The following is a 14,453-nucleotide window of genomic DNA, read 5'->3' on the forward strand; positions in this document are numbered from 1 at the left end:
TAGGGATAGGTTTGGGGAAGGTTTTGGTCGAGATGGTAGGTGTTCATGTTAGGCTCCAGGAATTTTTTATCGGAAAAGTTGCGATTTTGTGTGATGAACAAGTCGAATCAGCTCGGATGAATGCATCTACTCCATTGCTGGTATTGTGTTTGTGACAATGTAGTAGTAATCCATCTTGTTTTATGAAGTTTAGGTCCAAATCAAAGCTGCAGTTAACTGAATTTTAACACTTGATTTTTAACTGAATTTTGACACTTGAGATGAATTATGCAGATGATCCAGACAGATTTACTGTTGAGTTTGATCACAATGGGTTTTTCTGTGGTCTGAAGGAGCATTTGCAGTACATTGGTGGGAGTGTGGATTTCTTTGACAATTGCAACACTGATACTTTCTCACTTCTCTGGCTTGAGGATTTTGTTAAGCAAGGAGGGAATGAAATGACAGACAGAACAAAGTTCTACTGGTGTGTTCCTGGGACTGACATGAGAGATGGATTGTGTCTCATTGAGAATGATGGTGACATTGTTGCAATGATGACAGCTGTGATAGAGGTGAAGACACTGTCAGTTATGGTTGATCACAACAATTTCTTGCAGGGTCTGAGGACAGATGTTGTGGTGCCAATTCCAAGAAAATACACTGGAGGTGGAGATGAAACAGAGCAACAGAAAGAGATTGTTGATGAAGAAGCCTGGGCATGGGTGGAGGAATTGCAGCCAAATACATGGATTATAGCTTTTTTCAATGATTTCCCAAAATGTGACATGCTTCTGAATAATCATTGTGAAGTTTTTAACAATTACATTCTTGAGGCTAGAGAGTTTCCTGTACTATCAATGTTGGAAACTATTTTCAGCAAAATCATGCATAAAAATGTGGCAAAGCAAAAAGAGGCAGATACATGGCCTGGTACTATTTGCCCCAAGATAAGGAAAAAAATAGATAAAATGACAGAATGGACAAAGAATCTAGGAGCATCACATGCTGGAAATGGTGTGTACCATGTCGCATCAAATGAATATGAGAAAACCTACAGTGTTGACATGGTCAGCAGGCAATGTGATTGCAGGAGATGGCAACTTACACGGATTCCTTGTCATCATGTCATTGCTTGTTGCAGAGCAGATAGGCTCCAAGTGGACAAGCTTGTGCATAGCTGTTATACCATAGACACATTCAAGAAAGCTTATGCATACAATTTGACTCCTCTTAGATCCAGGGTTCATTGGGAAAAAATGAATGCAACAATTGTGCATCCTCCAATCTACACAAAGGTCATGGGAAGACCCAAAGAACAGAAGGAAAACTCCAGAGGAGAAGGAGCAACATGGAGTCAAATCCATCACAAGAGCAGGTGTGACTATGCACTGCTCTATGTGTGGAAACCCCAACCATAATAAAAAAGGACATGCCAAGTGGGTATTGGATAACCTAAATTGAGCTACCAATGTGGAAGATGAGGATGTGGATGATCCTTCTGTCATGCAGCACTTAATGTCTATCACTCCTGATCCTAGAAATGATCCAATGCATCAAATGAGAACACTGGTGCATCAAATGGGCCAAGAGGTAACTCCATGCTCCATTACCAATTTTTCAATCTATGTTATTTGATTCAATGTTTCCCTGTACCAATGTGTGAATCAATGTTTCAACAGGCAGCAGCTCACTTCCCTATACCAAGAGTGCAACAACCATTACCTGAAGAAAGTGCCTTTGTGGTGTCTGCAAGAGAGGAACTACCACCTACAAGGCTAACCACTGCAAGTGCAAGTGCAAGTGCAAGAGGAAGAGAAGCTGGAAGAGGTAGAGCTAATGAACAAGCAGATAGAGGAAGAACAGGTACAAGTGCAAGAGGAAGAGGAGGAGGAAGAGAAGCTGGCAGAGGAGGAGCAACTGCAAGAGGAAGAGGAGGAGGAAGAGAAGGTGGCAGAGGAGGAGCAACTGCAAGAGGAAGAGGAAGAGGAAGAGAAACTGGCAGAGGAGGAGCAAGTGCAACAGGAAGAGGAAAAGGAAGGAAAAGAAAAGAGCCAAATATGGCAGAGGAGGCCAGTTCATCACAGCCAACTATGGCAACTACATCAAATGCAAGAAGAAGAGGTTACAACACAGGTCCAGGATCAACCTACTACTTGCTTTTTCGTGATGAGCAACCCAAAAATGAGTTGCCTGATTTGAATGAGGCATTCCCAAGTGACAATCCAGAAGAAATTCCAATTAGTCAAACAGCACCTCAGTGATGAATTTGTAATGTTCTAACTGAATGATGTTTTAGGATCATATTTAAATTTGTAAACACTTGAATGCTATCACTGCTACTCAAATGGTGTTTGAACCCTACAATTTGTCTTCCTCTATTACTGATGCCTGAATGCAAAGCAAGTACCGAATAAATTGAAGCAAAGATTCATATTTATTCCATAAACATAGTTGGTTACAAGCATGGTTTTGATCTAAACAAGCATGGTTACCACCTACATTTCCACATTCTACCTCACACTGATCATAGCAACAAGCACTAAGCAGACAGAGAACAAGCACAACATTACACATTCCCTCCAATCCCTCCTTCTAAGCTCTTGCCTATGTTTCTTCAGCATTTCCTTGTTCTCTTCCTTCCTCATCTCTAGCTGTAGCTCCACCCCCTTTAGCTTCATCAGCAGCAATGAATTCTCCTCTTGCAGTTTCTTCTTCTGCTTGTAAGAAGAAACATCAACCAAGTCAGCTGGCTAAACTGAATTTCAGTTAACACAGCAATGAAATTTAACTCACCGGTGTAGACGGAGAAGATGATCCTCCTGTTATCGACGACTCCACTGCCCAACCATCGCCATTCTTCCAGAAGTACTCACCTGTGATCGTCGCCCACGGATCTCCCTCCTTCCAGATGCGCATGTCTTCCTCCTTCAGTTTGCTGGGGGTGGTGGCGGGGGAGGCTGCCGCAGGCTGTCCACCTGAGCCTCCATGACGCGAATCTGCTCCTCCAGGCTGACATTGCTTGGAATTGTCGGCCGCCAGCCATTGGGCTCTGCCATGGCCGCCCTCTCCTCCTCCGATGCTAGGAAGCAGTACAACAGCATGTACTTCTGGTACAGCTTGTCGTACCTCCATTGCCTCTCCTCCGCAACCCTCTCCTCTGTCGCCCCAGTGCTGCCATGGCCTTCCTACCGCATGTCGCAGCCCTCCGCGACGGGCACGAGCAGGAGCAGGTGCTGGAGCCACGGGCATGCCCCTCCACCGCGGCCCTCCGCGACGGGCAAACCCTGGCGGCGGCGTCCGGCCCGTGCTATCCATGCTCCCTCCCCTTGGTCCGCCATGCATCAGTTGCCGCAGCTAGGGTTTGCTTCTGGTCGCCGCCGCAGAGAGGAGAGAAGAGGGGAAAGAGACGAGCGGAGAGGAGAGGAGACAGGGAAAGCTTCTGGTCGCGCGTGAATTATCGCTTTCTACACGGACTTTTTTGCAAAAAAACGCTTCGACGGTTGACCAGGGACGCGTGGCAGCTCCAGACACCACCTGTACCAATGGTGCACATCCAGGACAAGTTCTTGTACCACCTGAACACACTTTTGAAGATGTTGTATGAAAATGCACATAGGTACAAATTGTTGTACCTGTGGTGCAATTACGTTCATGTACTCACGTGCACCCGTAGTACGAAACTCCTAGCTAATTTACCGGAAATGTAGGTGTGCCTTACTCTGTGGCCCGGCTCGAAAGTTAAAAGCGGTGCAGAAGGTCCTGGAGGAGGAAGCAGCAAGAGACGCCATTGGTGACCGACACGTCGGCTCGCTCTGAGGATAGAGGGGTCCCGGCTGCCGTGACAAGGTTCGGTGTGGTGGTACTGGTACGCGCTCGTAGCCGCGTCCCGGCGTCCGGTTCTCCGGTACCACTCTACCACCACCAGCGTCGTGAGCCCGTGAAGGTGACTAGGTGAGGTCCGTTCTTCTTTCGTCAGTACAAGAGTTGTGCTGGATAACTTCAACGTGGTGGTACTAAACTACTAATGCCCTGTACTGTGCATACCAGCAGGCAGTGCATGCTGCATTACGGCTAGGCCTTTTCGAACAAGCACACACACACGTGTCGACGTATAACGAGTAGCTCACACGGCCCCTAATCTTCTCCAGGGATAAAACAAGGCAATGTGGGCCGGGCAAAGTATCGCATGATTTCAAGCTATACATGATACCATGAAACAACTCATCAAAATTCCAAAATACAAGTGCCTAAATTTAAAAAGAAAATATTGCTACCGTTGACAAGATGTGTGTTTACAATTCCTGGAATCTTCAAAACAAATTTAAAATACACATAGAGCAACCAAATAGACAAATCCAACATGAACAGAGTTGCAAAAACACAAAAGCACATATGACGCTATTTACATATTTTTTTTCTTTTCTTGTTTCTCTCTGTGTATTTTGAATTTGGTTCTGGCAATTTAAGGGATTGTGAACACACATCTTGCGAACTATCACAACCTTTTTTTTTCAAAATAATTAGAACTTTCAAAATAATTAGAACCTTGTAAATTTAAATATAAGAGATGATATCATGTACAACTTGAGATCATGTGTTATTTTCCCATGTGTGGCGTTTCACCCTTTCAAATTCAACATCATCTAGGACCATACAGACGTGAGTTTATGAGGAAGAGAGAGCGTTATTGCACACACAACCGAGAGAAAGATGGACTGCACAACTAATTAATCACCAGTAGGAATATATGTTAATAGGCGGTTTCTTTTGCGGGAAGGTTTAGGCGATCTTTATTAGTGGGGTCACCACTAGTAATTGGCAAACATAGAATTGGTGTGCTAGATCTAGCCACATCACCAATAACACATACTTGTGGGGTGCTGGTCAAACTATCACACCACTAGTATGTGAGAAACATCGGGACTGTGGGCACACCGTTGGTGTAACCTCTACAAGTGCCATGGGGGGAAAGTTTGCACGCCACTAGTAACTTAATATAGGCTCGATTACATTACAACCGAGAGAAATTACCCGTGATGCCACTAATAAGTGCAAATTAAACGATTCATTCCCAGACCGAGCCCCTCCCTCTCGTTATTTCCCCGGCCTCCACTAGTGCGGAAATGATACCAGTGGCGTGTCAATCCCACGCCACTAGTAACATACATACTAGTTGCGAGTCATCATAGAATACCACTAATAACAGAGGTACTAGTGATGTGCCACATCACCACAAGTTTTATTTTGGATAATAAAGAACCATTATTGAATTTAGCACCAATATCATATAACAAAAGAATAATATTAGATCAACTAACATATTACTAGCTATATACCTAGCTATCTCTAGGTACAAACGATGCTAAGGAATTTATGGTGGGGAGAAGAAGATAATAAGAGAAATGTTCATTGGGCAGCTTGGAATTTGTTGACTGAGCCAAAGTCTATGGGTGGAATGAGATTCAGGGATCCAAAATGTTTTAACCAAGCTTTAGTAGCTAGGCAGGCTTGGCGACTCTTGCAAAAACCAAACTCAATATGTGCAAAGCTAATGAAAGCCAGATACTATCCAAATGGAAACATGTTTGATACTGTTTTTCCTAAGGATAGCTCGCAAAGCTGGAAAGGTGTCGAACATGGGCTGGAACTTCTAAAAAAGAGGATTATATGACGCGTGGGAAATGGGAAAAAATCCAAATATGGAGAGACAATTGGATTCACAGAGAAGGAAATCTGAAAATAGTAAGCAAAAAAGAAGAAATGTAGGATAAAGAAAGTGAAAGCCTTTTTTGGAAGTGGTGTAAATGGGTGGAATGAAGATCTGGTCAATACCACTTTTCAGGCTTTTGATGCAGAGCAGATTAGAGTCCCCTGGAATGGGATAGAAGATACCTTGGCTTGGCATTATGAAAATAATGGCATGTTTACAGTAAAGAGTGCATACAAGCTTGCAACAAGACTGAATAAAGTAGACCATGGTGCGTCCAGCAAAAACCCTGATGGAAGCAGATCCCTATGGCAAAATATTTGGAAAACTAATGTTCCAACAAGGTGAGGATTTTCAGTTGGCGTTTGGCTTCTGATAACCTTCCTACAAGTGATTATAAAAGGCGCAGAACTTTGGAAATCCAAAACACTTGTGTTGTTTGCAGAAATGCAGAGGAAGATAGTTTCCATGCGACTGTTGAATGTACAAAAGGAAGAGCGCTCAGAGAGAAAATGACAGAGTTTTGGGCTTTGCCTAAAGAAGAAGATTTCGGAAGAACGGGTACCGGGTACTGATTGGATGTTGATCCTTCTTGATAAAACAAACAAAGTCATGCACCAGCCTATTCTCTTACTCTTATGGCGATCCAGGCATCTAAGGAACGACATCTGCCATGCAAGGGGAGATGCTACCATTGAACAATCCGCCACGTTTCTTCTCTCTTATGTTTATAATTTAAATGCTAATCCCTCGAAATGTTTGGCTCCTGTTTATACAGATAAAAAGGGAAAAGACAGGCTCGTGAAGCTCAGTATGTTGAAGTACAAAATAAAAAAGAAGACTGGTGCAAACCAGATCGGGTGGATCGCACCACCTATAGTCTGGCTAAATGTAAATGTAGATGGATCGTTTGTACAAGATACTGAAAAAGGAGCAACATGTGCTGTTATTAGAGACCATCAAGGGCATGTTGTGGCTGCATTGGGGAACATTCTTGCAAGTTGCAATAGTGCAGAGGAGGCTGAAGCTCGAGCCCTCATTGATGGTGCTAAATTGGCTAGTGAATGGAGTAATTCACCTATTATCTTCGAATCTGATTGTGCCAATGTGGTAAAAGAACATCAAAAGGGACAGGAATCGGCAGCACATCTGAGAAGCATATATTCTGATTTTGCTGTAGCAGTTGCTGTTTTCCCAAGGTGGAAGTGTGTTTTAGCTAGAAGAGCTCAAAATTATTCGGCGCACGAGTGCGCGGCCTATGTTAGGCATTTAGGTGTTGGGTGTGTTTGGAAGAATTATTTCCCTGAACGTATAGCTGAATTAAGCTATGTTGTCATATTGTAACATATCACCTGTTTTGATATAATTGAAGCTCTTTAGCCCTCAAAAAATATCTCTAGGTACAGACATCATGTCTGAGGTCCGCAAGGTAATGCACAATGATCTTGTCATTATATATGGCTCACGGTCTTTAGGGTCATAAGAGTATGAGTTGCCGCTTGACTTGCAAAAGAAATAGATATTGTCATAAGCATGTTGGTCTTCACATGCAACATGTTTGGGGTTGGCGTGGGTCGAGGTTGGACTTGTGGGATAGAAGTTTTCATCATGCTTTCGCGTGACCGAGAGAGTAGCGAAGGAGGGGGGAGTTGAGCGAAGCAATGTGAGATTATTGTCCAGTCTGGACCCAACTAGACCCGACACCTGACATGACAGTTGGCCTGGTCTTCATTGATCCGTGTGGATTTTAGGAACAACGCGAAAAACACGACGAAGAATGCACACAAAGACAATACGAGATAGCCATGTGTAGACATATAGTATAAAGAAGAAGGTTGACCGTTTAGTGATAGGCGTGACGTGTCATTAGTCATTGAAGCGGTGTCATGGTGATGGCGATAAGATACCATCGTGTGCTTTTGTTACAAAATCAGGGCTCTCATAGGATAGGAAAATTGGCTATAGTAATCCTATGAATTAAAGGAGGCCTCACTATAGTAATTTTTTTATGTTACAACCGTGTGTTTGTTGCATTAGTGACACAAACCCGAAAAATAGGTTATGTGAAAGAGGGTGGATAGCACACAGAAGTTGCTACTCGCCGCGTGTTTGGGCACCAATCGGAGTGCGTCTTGAACGGTCCGTATGATTATGAACTCTCCTCTCCACGTCGACGCTGAGATATTATCGGTGCAGGATAGCCGTGGGCTCCAGCGGCCTAATCTGTGTTCTGCCCCTCGCTGGAGCCACTTTCCCAAGTGGGGGCGGGGCCGGCGCTCGACCGGCTGCCGTGCCCGTGTCGCTCTGCTCAGACGGTGGGCCACAGCTTGCCGCTACGGGGCCCACAATGCAGTGGTACAATCCCGGACCCCACAAGCGGGCCCCGTTCGAATAGACATCATTTCCTGAGCCTCCTGGTTCACTGCATCGTGGGCCCCAGATCTTTCACCTCTCCCCAAAATCCAGTGGCCAGAGAATACAGCAGGTAACGTGATGTGCCACTGGCCACTGGCATGCCCAGCAGCCAAAAAGCGAGCCAGGTCAAACAGTAGGACAGTATAAAGCCACGGAGCCCCGCTGCGGTCTCTGAAAAGTCGAGGAATACCACCGCGCCAAGGCTGCCTTTCTTCTCCTCTTTGTGCTTGAAGCGTCAGGTCGTCGCCTGCGCTGCTTGCCATGGAAGTCTGCAGTTGTGCACTGCTGCTGGGTACTATACCGTACTAGCCTGGGTGAGCGGCGACGGAAGCAAGCTGATCACGGTGGGGGAGCCGGGAGCGGCCGGTGAGGTTCTGGGTTTTCTTTCCCATCTCTGGTTCGCCTCTCGGCCGGCCAGATGGTCAGGTTGATCTGCGTTTTTTTTCCAGTTTTCACCTCTTGTTTTTGTCGCCTCGAAGTTTGATCTACGGTTTTGGTTTGTTGATTGGCTGTTTGCTCTGCATTTTCCCCTGGGTGATCTGATCCAAGCTAGCACGGATCGTGGATTTTTTCGAAATGTCACGGCAAATCCGTTTTGCCCCTTCGCCGGCGAAGGTTCCTCCGTGATCACGATTCGTTTGTAGGCTTCTGCCCAACACCGTCGTCGAATTTTATCGAAACTCCACAATCTAAATCACTATTTAACATACTCCATATCTGTCTGCGAATATGTATACGTCTAATTTATTGTTATAAATGCTGCTACTTTTTTTTCAGAGACTCAAAGTTAATAAAATTTAACTTAAAACGTATGTTCAAACGAACACTTATCTATCTAAGGACGGAGGGAGTAATGATGAAGGAAAAAACAAACGGAAAGGACAGATGTAGGAAAAAATGAAATGCCTAATTGCTGTTCGTCCTATCGTTGTGGACTTGTGATGATATCTGATGGGCAACACTGCTCAAGAATCCGTATCCTGAGTGTGGTAATTATCGGAGTCACCATCACTTAGTGGAGAACACAGGACCTGGACATGTCCCAGGGACCACCTGCCGAATGGTGGCTCTGCCGTTCGTGGGCCGCAACGTAGCGGCACCAGCGTCGACGATTGATCACAGCCTCGTCCTTGTCGGCGAGAAACGTGTCGCTCTACAATCGTCGGCCACTCAGTGGATATTCGATAGTAGAGCCCACCATCGACAAGGAATAGCCGATGGCCGATCGCATCAGTCGTAGTGTCTTTTTCGCCTCTGGAATCAGACACAACTTTACTGATTTAGCAGACGAGTGATGGATTTCTTTTACTAAAGACACTGCCACTGGGATTCAAGCGTGGTAGGGACTTCACGAATTTGCTGCATCAAACTGCCGTGGACCTCAGAGGAATCACAAGTTCAGAACCATTAACCGAGACCTTTTCGGTGGATCACATAGCATTTTGATTCATGTGGCAACGAAACATATCGACAACGACAGTCACGCAGGAAGAAAGATATGCTGAAGGCGTAATTACAAGAAGGAAATGAGGGACACGGCGACATTGTCTGAACTTGCATCCTTCGGTTTAGCTAGAAGGCAGGGAGTGGCATCCCGGTGCAGTGGCATCCATCAAAAGACGAGAAGGCTTCACAAAACTTGTAGCCACAAATTTCACAATGTTAGGTAACGATACATTTAGTTTCTTCAGCATACCCAAAGGTTCGTAGTACATCACAAGAAGAAACGCAACTTACCAGTTTGACAGTTACGTCGGGGCCTAAACTTTGCTCAGTTCCTGAAAAAAGATTGGCAAGCTTTGTTTATTTTGCAAGGTTCTGGAGCCATGTATCAAATGACAACTCGTGGGTACCAGTTGTTGCTTTAGCATTAAGCAAAGCCAATTTTTAATTCGTCCATATCAATTCCAGGTGTTTAGCAAATTATATTAATTGATGAGTAACATTGAAACATTAAGCAGGAAAAGGAAAGGTCAACGAAATGACCGAGGTACCTGTTCCTTCGCCTTTTGGAGGGCTTCAACCTTTTTCATGTACTCGTCTGTAATTTTCTGCAGAATTGGTACAAGATGTTAGTCTTGGTCTCTGTGCTAGAGTGGGGGCAAAGACAGTGTATCCTCACTTGTAGATCAGCTGATAAATCCTTCTTGTTATCTTCAGAAAGTTTCTTTTCCTGTGTAAACAAGTGCAAGCTGTTAATTTGATTGCAAGGTACAAATAGACCTGATTGCAAGCTACAACAGACCCTGCAAACTAGTACTCCCTACGAACTAAGAAGAACAAACCTTCTCTAGTTTATCGTAAGCTTTGATCGCATCTCTTCTTATGTTTCTTATTGCAACCTGGAAAAGAACAGTCATAATGAGCACATGTTATCTATCTGAATCCACTAAAAAAAATAGTTCATGATCTTTAGGGAGAACTGATGTGAAACTCAACATGGTGCAGTCTATACATCTCGTATATACTAAAGCATATAGAAAGTTTATTAGAACAGAAGAACAGAACAGAAATCAGCATGCAATAACTTTTTATCAAGTCTGAAACAGAACACCTTCATAGATAAAATAACCACATGCTATCATGTTTATGTGTAAACACTGAACAGACACATCACTTAACACAACTTCGATCAAGCATCTACAGCTAGTTCACACCATGCTTCTTACTAAATCCTGTATATCACGACAATAACAGAAGTAAACTTAAGAGTTAAAAGTGATGCACCTGCAGTCCTGTTGAACAAACAGTGCAGACTAGTGTGGCCAATCAGACTACAACATTACAAACCTAATTTCTAGCGGCACAATTATAAATGTTCGGCCGAAAAGAATGTGTGAAGAGGTGAGATCGTACCTTGCCTTCTTCAGATAGTTTAGCTACGGTTTTTGCCATTTCCTGCTCCACAAAGAAGCAAAGATCAGATAGTGAATAAGTTTCAAGAATTTCACAATATATGCAAGACCTATAGACACAATATTAGTCTTGTTATCAAGGCCAATTCCAATATTTGAAATAGCACCGTCTAAGTAGCATGTAAAAAAATTAGCAGAAAATCCATCTGAAAAGTTTCCACTGAAATAAACTTGCTTTGCTTATGCAATATGCTGAAAGCAACTTATGTTCTTCTTTGAGGTAAAGCAGGATGTTCAATCACTATGGTACTAGCCAACAGTGAAGGTGCTACTTCAAGGTCACATAAGTGTCAGAAAAATGCGTTTAAGAGAAGTGCTATTTTTCCTCGGGTGATTTCTATACCTCATTAATCAATTATTGCAGTCTTTTCACCACAATTAACTCAAGGCTTTCTTTTTGTTCTCAAACACAAAATACCTCAGCTTTGTGGTTAATACAAAGTCGTCTGGATGTAAATAATTCTATTGTGCATACTTTCCAAAGGAATTCCAACACAAAGGAGAAAAAGGAGACAATCATGCAAACTAAAGCTTCACAAATGCACCATAGAATTAATATAAGCATAGGACGTCGCATATGCTATATACAAACCTTTCTGCGGTCAGATGTCAATGGTGGGACAGTGACTCGTATCACTTCTCCATCATTGCTTGGTGTTACCCCAATATTTGCAGCAACTATAGCTTTCTCAATGAGCTTGAGGCTGCAGAGCATATGTATGTCAACATAATAGGACTTCAACTAAACAATACCAAGTGACGTCTGAACTGGGGGCAATAAATAGCTTACCAAGATTTGTCAAATGGCTGGATAAGAAGAGAAGACGCATCTGGAGTATTTATCTGTGCAATGCTCTTCAAGTTCACAGGAGTACCATAGTACTCAACCTGTAAGGAATAGTTAGTCATATCGGCAGCTTGACCTTTGCACAGCAAGCTCATTGTGCCTTGGTCTTAATATCAAGAAGTCAATCCAATTGTTTGCAAAGAATCTCTACTCAATGACACCATATTTGTTCCACTGAGATCGGTTCAAAATTTAATTCAGAATTTAATGGTAACTATTAGGCAACTGCACTAACTACTCCGTCACATGTATTCTCAGTTATTAAGTAAACAAGTAAGATTTCTTGTTTAATATATATTCATGTAAAAGAAGGTTATACGGAGAAACAGGTGCTATCATGCAAAGGCTAACATAGAAAGGAGAAAGGTTTAGTCATCAAACCTCAATCCTGTCAAGCATAGACGGGTTTGCCCGCCCAGTCCTCACGGTATTGAAGTTAGTTTGCATTGTTTCAAGTGCCTTCTCCATCTTTTCTTTCTGAACATACACAGCAGCAACTAGTTAGCACTAAAGGCACCGGTAAATAAGAGGATACCCCTTTAACACAGAGTTGCATTGTATTTACAGCTTGGTCTTCGATGATTGATTTTTCTGCCTCGATTTCTTCAATAGTGGCATGCCTCAAAACTGCTCTGATGATATGATAATCGCAAGTTAATGAAGATTAGCTTGAAGATCAGTAAGTGTGCAAGAAATATTTTAATACAAAGCTACTCGCCTCTTGTCAGAGTGTTGAAGAACCAGCGGCACACTGAAGAAGCCCACTGCTCCAGAATGAAGGTTCATGAAGTTTGTAGACAAACTCAATAGGGATGAGCGATTTGAGAGACAACCACAACCTGTGAAATAAAGTATTCTCTAATGAGACAATGCCAAAATATTCAGTCATAAGGAAACTATGTAAATAAGGTACTAGTAGGGCAGAACAGTACTGAGAGACAAACTACAACAGTTGAAAATGTGAAATACGGTATTCTCTGATAAGATGCCAGTGCCATTTTATTCATTTCTGATGAAAATATGTAAATGCAGTAGTCTTGTGTGTCAAGTATAGCCACATTATCAACATTCGTAACGCTGGGTTGCCAACTTGCCATGGCAGACAACAAATAGCAAGTGATAAATTTCATGTGATACATCCATTGGTTCATGGCCTCAATCCTTTCTGAATGATCGAGAATTTTGGAAGATGCCATCAATTCTTCCTGATATTTACCTGGCTGGTAATCACATTAGCTTTCTAGATCCTAAAATTTAAAGTACTTTGTTGGAGGACATTAATTTGTCAGAAGAACTGTGAATTATAGGCTGAACCGCTGAAATGGCATGTCACTTGATCAAGTATCGAAGTGCACAATACGAGGTTTTTCAATGATTAGTCTATCAACAGCCGAACATAGCTTGTCATTCTAAATCAAATTCAACCTTAATTATAACTAAAACCCCACTACGGTTACAAATAAAATGACACGATGCACGCAGCAATGTCACTACTCAGGTTGCGCCGTGACAGGAGAATCGACCGAAGCATCGACATTAGCATGCCGCCGCATTCCTGACTACTGTACGTCTTAGCGCACCGGCTCCAGTCCAATGGATGAAAGCAGAACGCGGGTAAATATTCGCGGGCGTCAGAGCTCCAGTTTCGAGCATGTGGGAGGGAAGCGGAGGAAGGAGGAGGGCGACCTGGGCGCTGAGGAATGCGGGCAGAGGAGAGGGCGCAGGGCGGGGAGGCCGCCGCCGCGGGGGAGACGGCGTGGAGCGCCATGTCGGAGCAGCAGCCGGGTGGAGCGTAGTGGATTGGTTCGAACTGTGGATAAGGAGGGGAAGGGAGGAACGGAGAAGGAGATAGCCGACCAAGAGTCCAAGAGGCCAAGAGGGTTTATGATCTTGGGGTCGAGCGGGTTTGGGCTCAATTATACCGTCTGAATGGAATGCGGGATTGGGCCATATCTAGAATGGTGGGCCGTACTCTCAGGAGCCCCAATCCATCGCACGAGTATGCGGCTGTATGTTCGCATGCATCCCCGCTGGGCTGTGCTCCTCTACAGCTGTGTAAGGGCATCCAACCGCAGAGATCAAAACCGGCGTGTTGGACCGTTCGTTTTAGATCGTTTGGGTGGTTACGTGGACACGCGGACAGTCTTTTGTTAGTCTGAGTCGCACGCTGCGTTCAACGTGGCTAGATTTGGATCCCGGCGATAGTAGTTGGTATTTGCCTTTAAATTCAATATAAATGCATAAAAAATCATAATATATATATATAAGTTTAAATGCTCAAGATTTATTACATAAGATTATTGTCCACGTATTCAATGATAAAGTATTATTCAAATAAAAATGTAAAATGATACACATGGCTTAGGCATTGTTTTCTTCGGGATTTTCTTCATTTTTGTTGTTTGCAGCATTGTTGCCAACATGTGCTCACATGTGCTCAACCAAATGCTCGAGCTGGTTGTGAACAGTTTGATCCCGAATTTTGTGGTGCACATCGAGAATATCCTAGAATGATGCCGGACCACCTTGAGGAGCAACCAACTCTCCCTGGCCATCCCACTCATTATCAAATAGTCAATCATCCCGC

General features: G+C 43.6%; 1 protein-coding gene across 1 annotated transcript; it reads right to left on the reverse strand.

Moving 5' to 3' along the window:
* Window positions 1-9,505: 9,505 nt before the first annotated feature.
* On the reverse strand, window positions 9,506-13,729 carry LOC127332989 (ribosome-recycling factor, chloroplastic). Its single transcript, XM_051359302.1, has 12 exons — window positions 13,553-13,729; window positions 12,585-12,705; window positions 12,432-12,498; window positions 12,248-12,343; window positions 11,810-11,907; window positions 11,612-11,723; window positions 10,961-11,002; window positions 10,390-10,446; window positions 10,227-10,277; window positions 10,099-10,155; window positions 9,842-9,882; window positions 9,506-9,742 (listed from the first exon to the last, which is right to left on the reverse strand). Exons 1-11 carry the CDS (start codon window positions 13,632-13,634, stop codon window positions 9,865-9,867), a joined length of 801 nt encoding a protein of 266 aa, XP_051215262.1. The 5' UTR covers window positions 13,635-13,729; the 3' UTR covers window positions 9,506-9,742; window positions 9,842-9,864.
* Window positions 13,730-14,453: the final 724 nt, after the last annotated feature.

The sequence above is a fragment of the Lolium perenne genome, chromosome 2, assembly GCF_019359855.2.
Source record: "Lolium perenne isolate Kyuss_39 chromosome 2, Kyuss_2.0, whole genome shotgun sequence".
NCBI lineage: Eukaryota > Viridiplantae > Streptophyta > Magnoliopsida > Poales > Poaceae > Lolium > Lolium perenne.

Excerpts from the sequence above, each read along its gene's own strand:
- LOC127332989 (XM_051359302.1), bottom strand. The coding sequence starts at position 13,634 with ATGGCGCTCCACGCCGTCTCCCCCGCGGCGGCGGCCTCCCCGCCCTGC. Across the intron at positions 12,706-13,552 it reads CCGCATTCCTCAGCGCCCAG|GTTGTGGTTGTCTCTCAAAT; the intron begins GTCGCCCTCCTC and ends TTTATTTCACAG. Across the intron at positions 11,003-11,611 it reads TGACATCTGACCGCAGAAAG|GAAATGGCAAAAACCGTAGC; the intron begins GTTTGTATATAG and ends TTTGTGGAGCAG.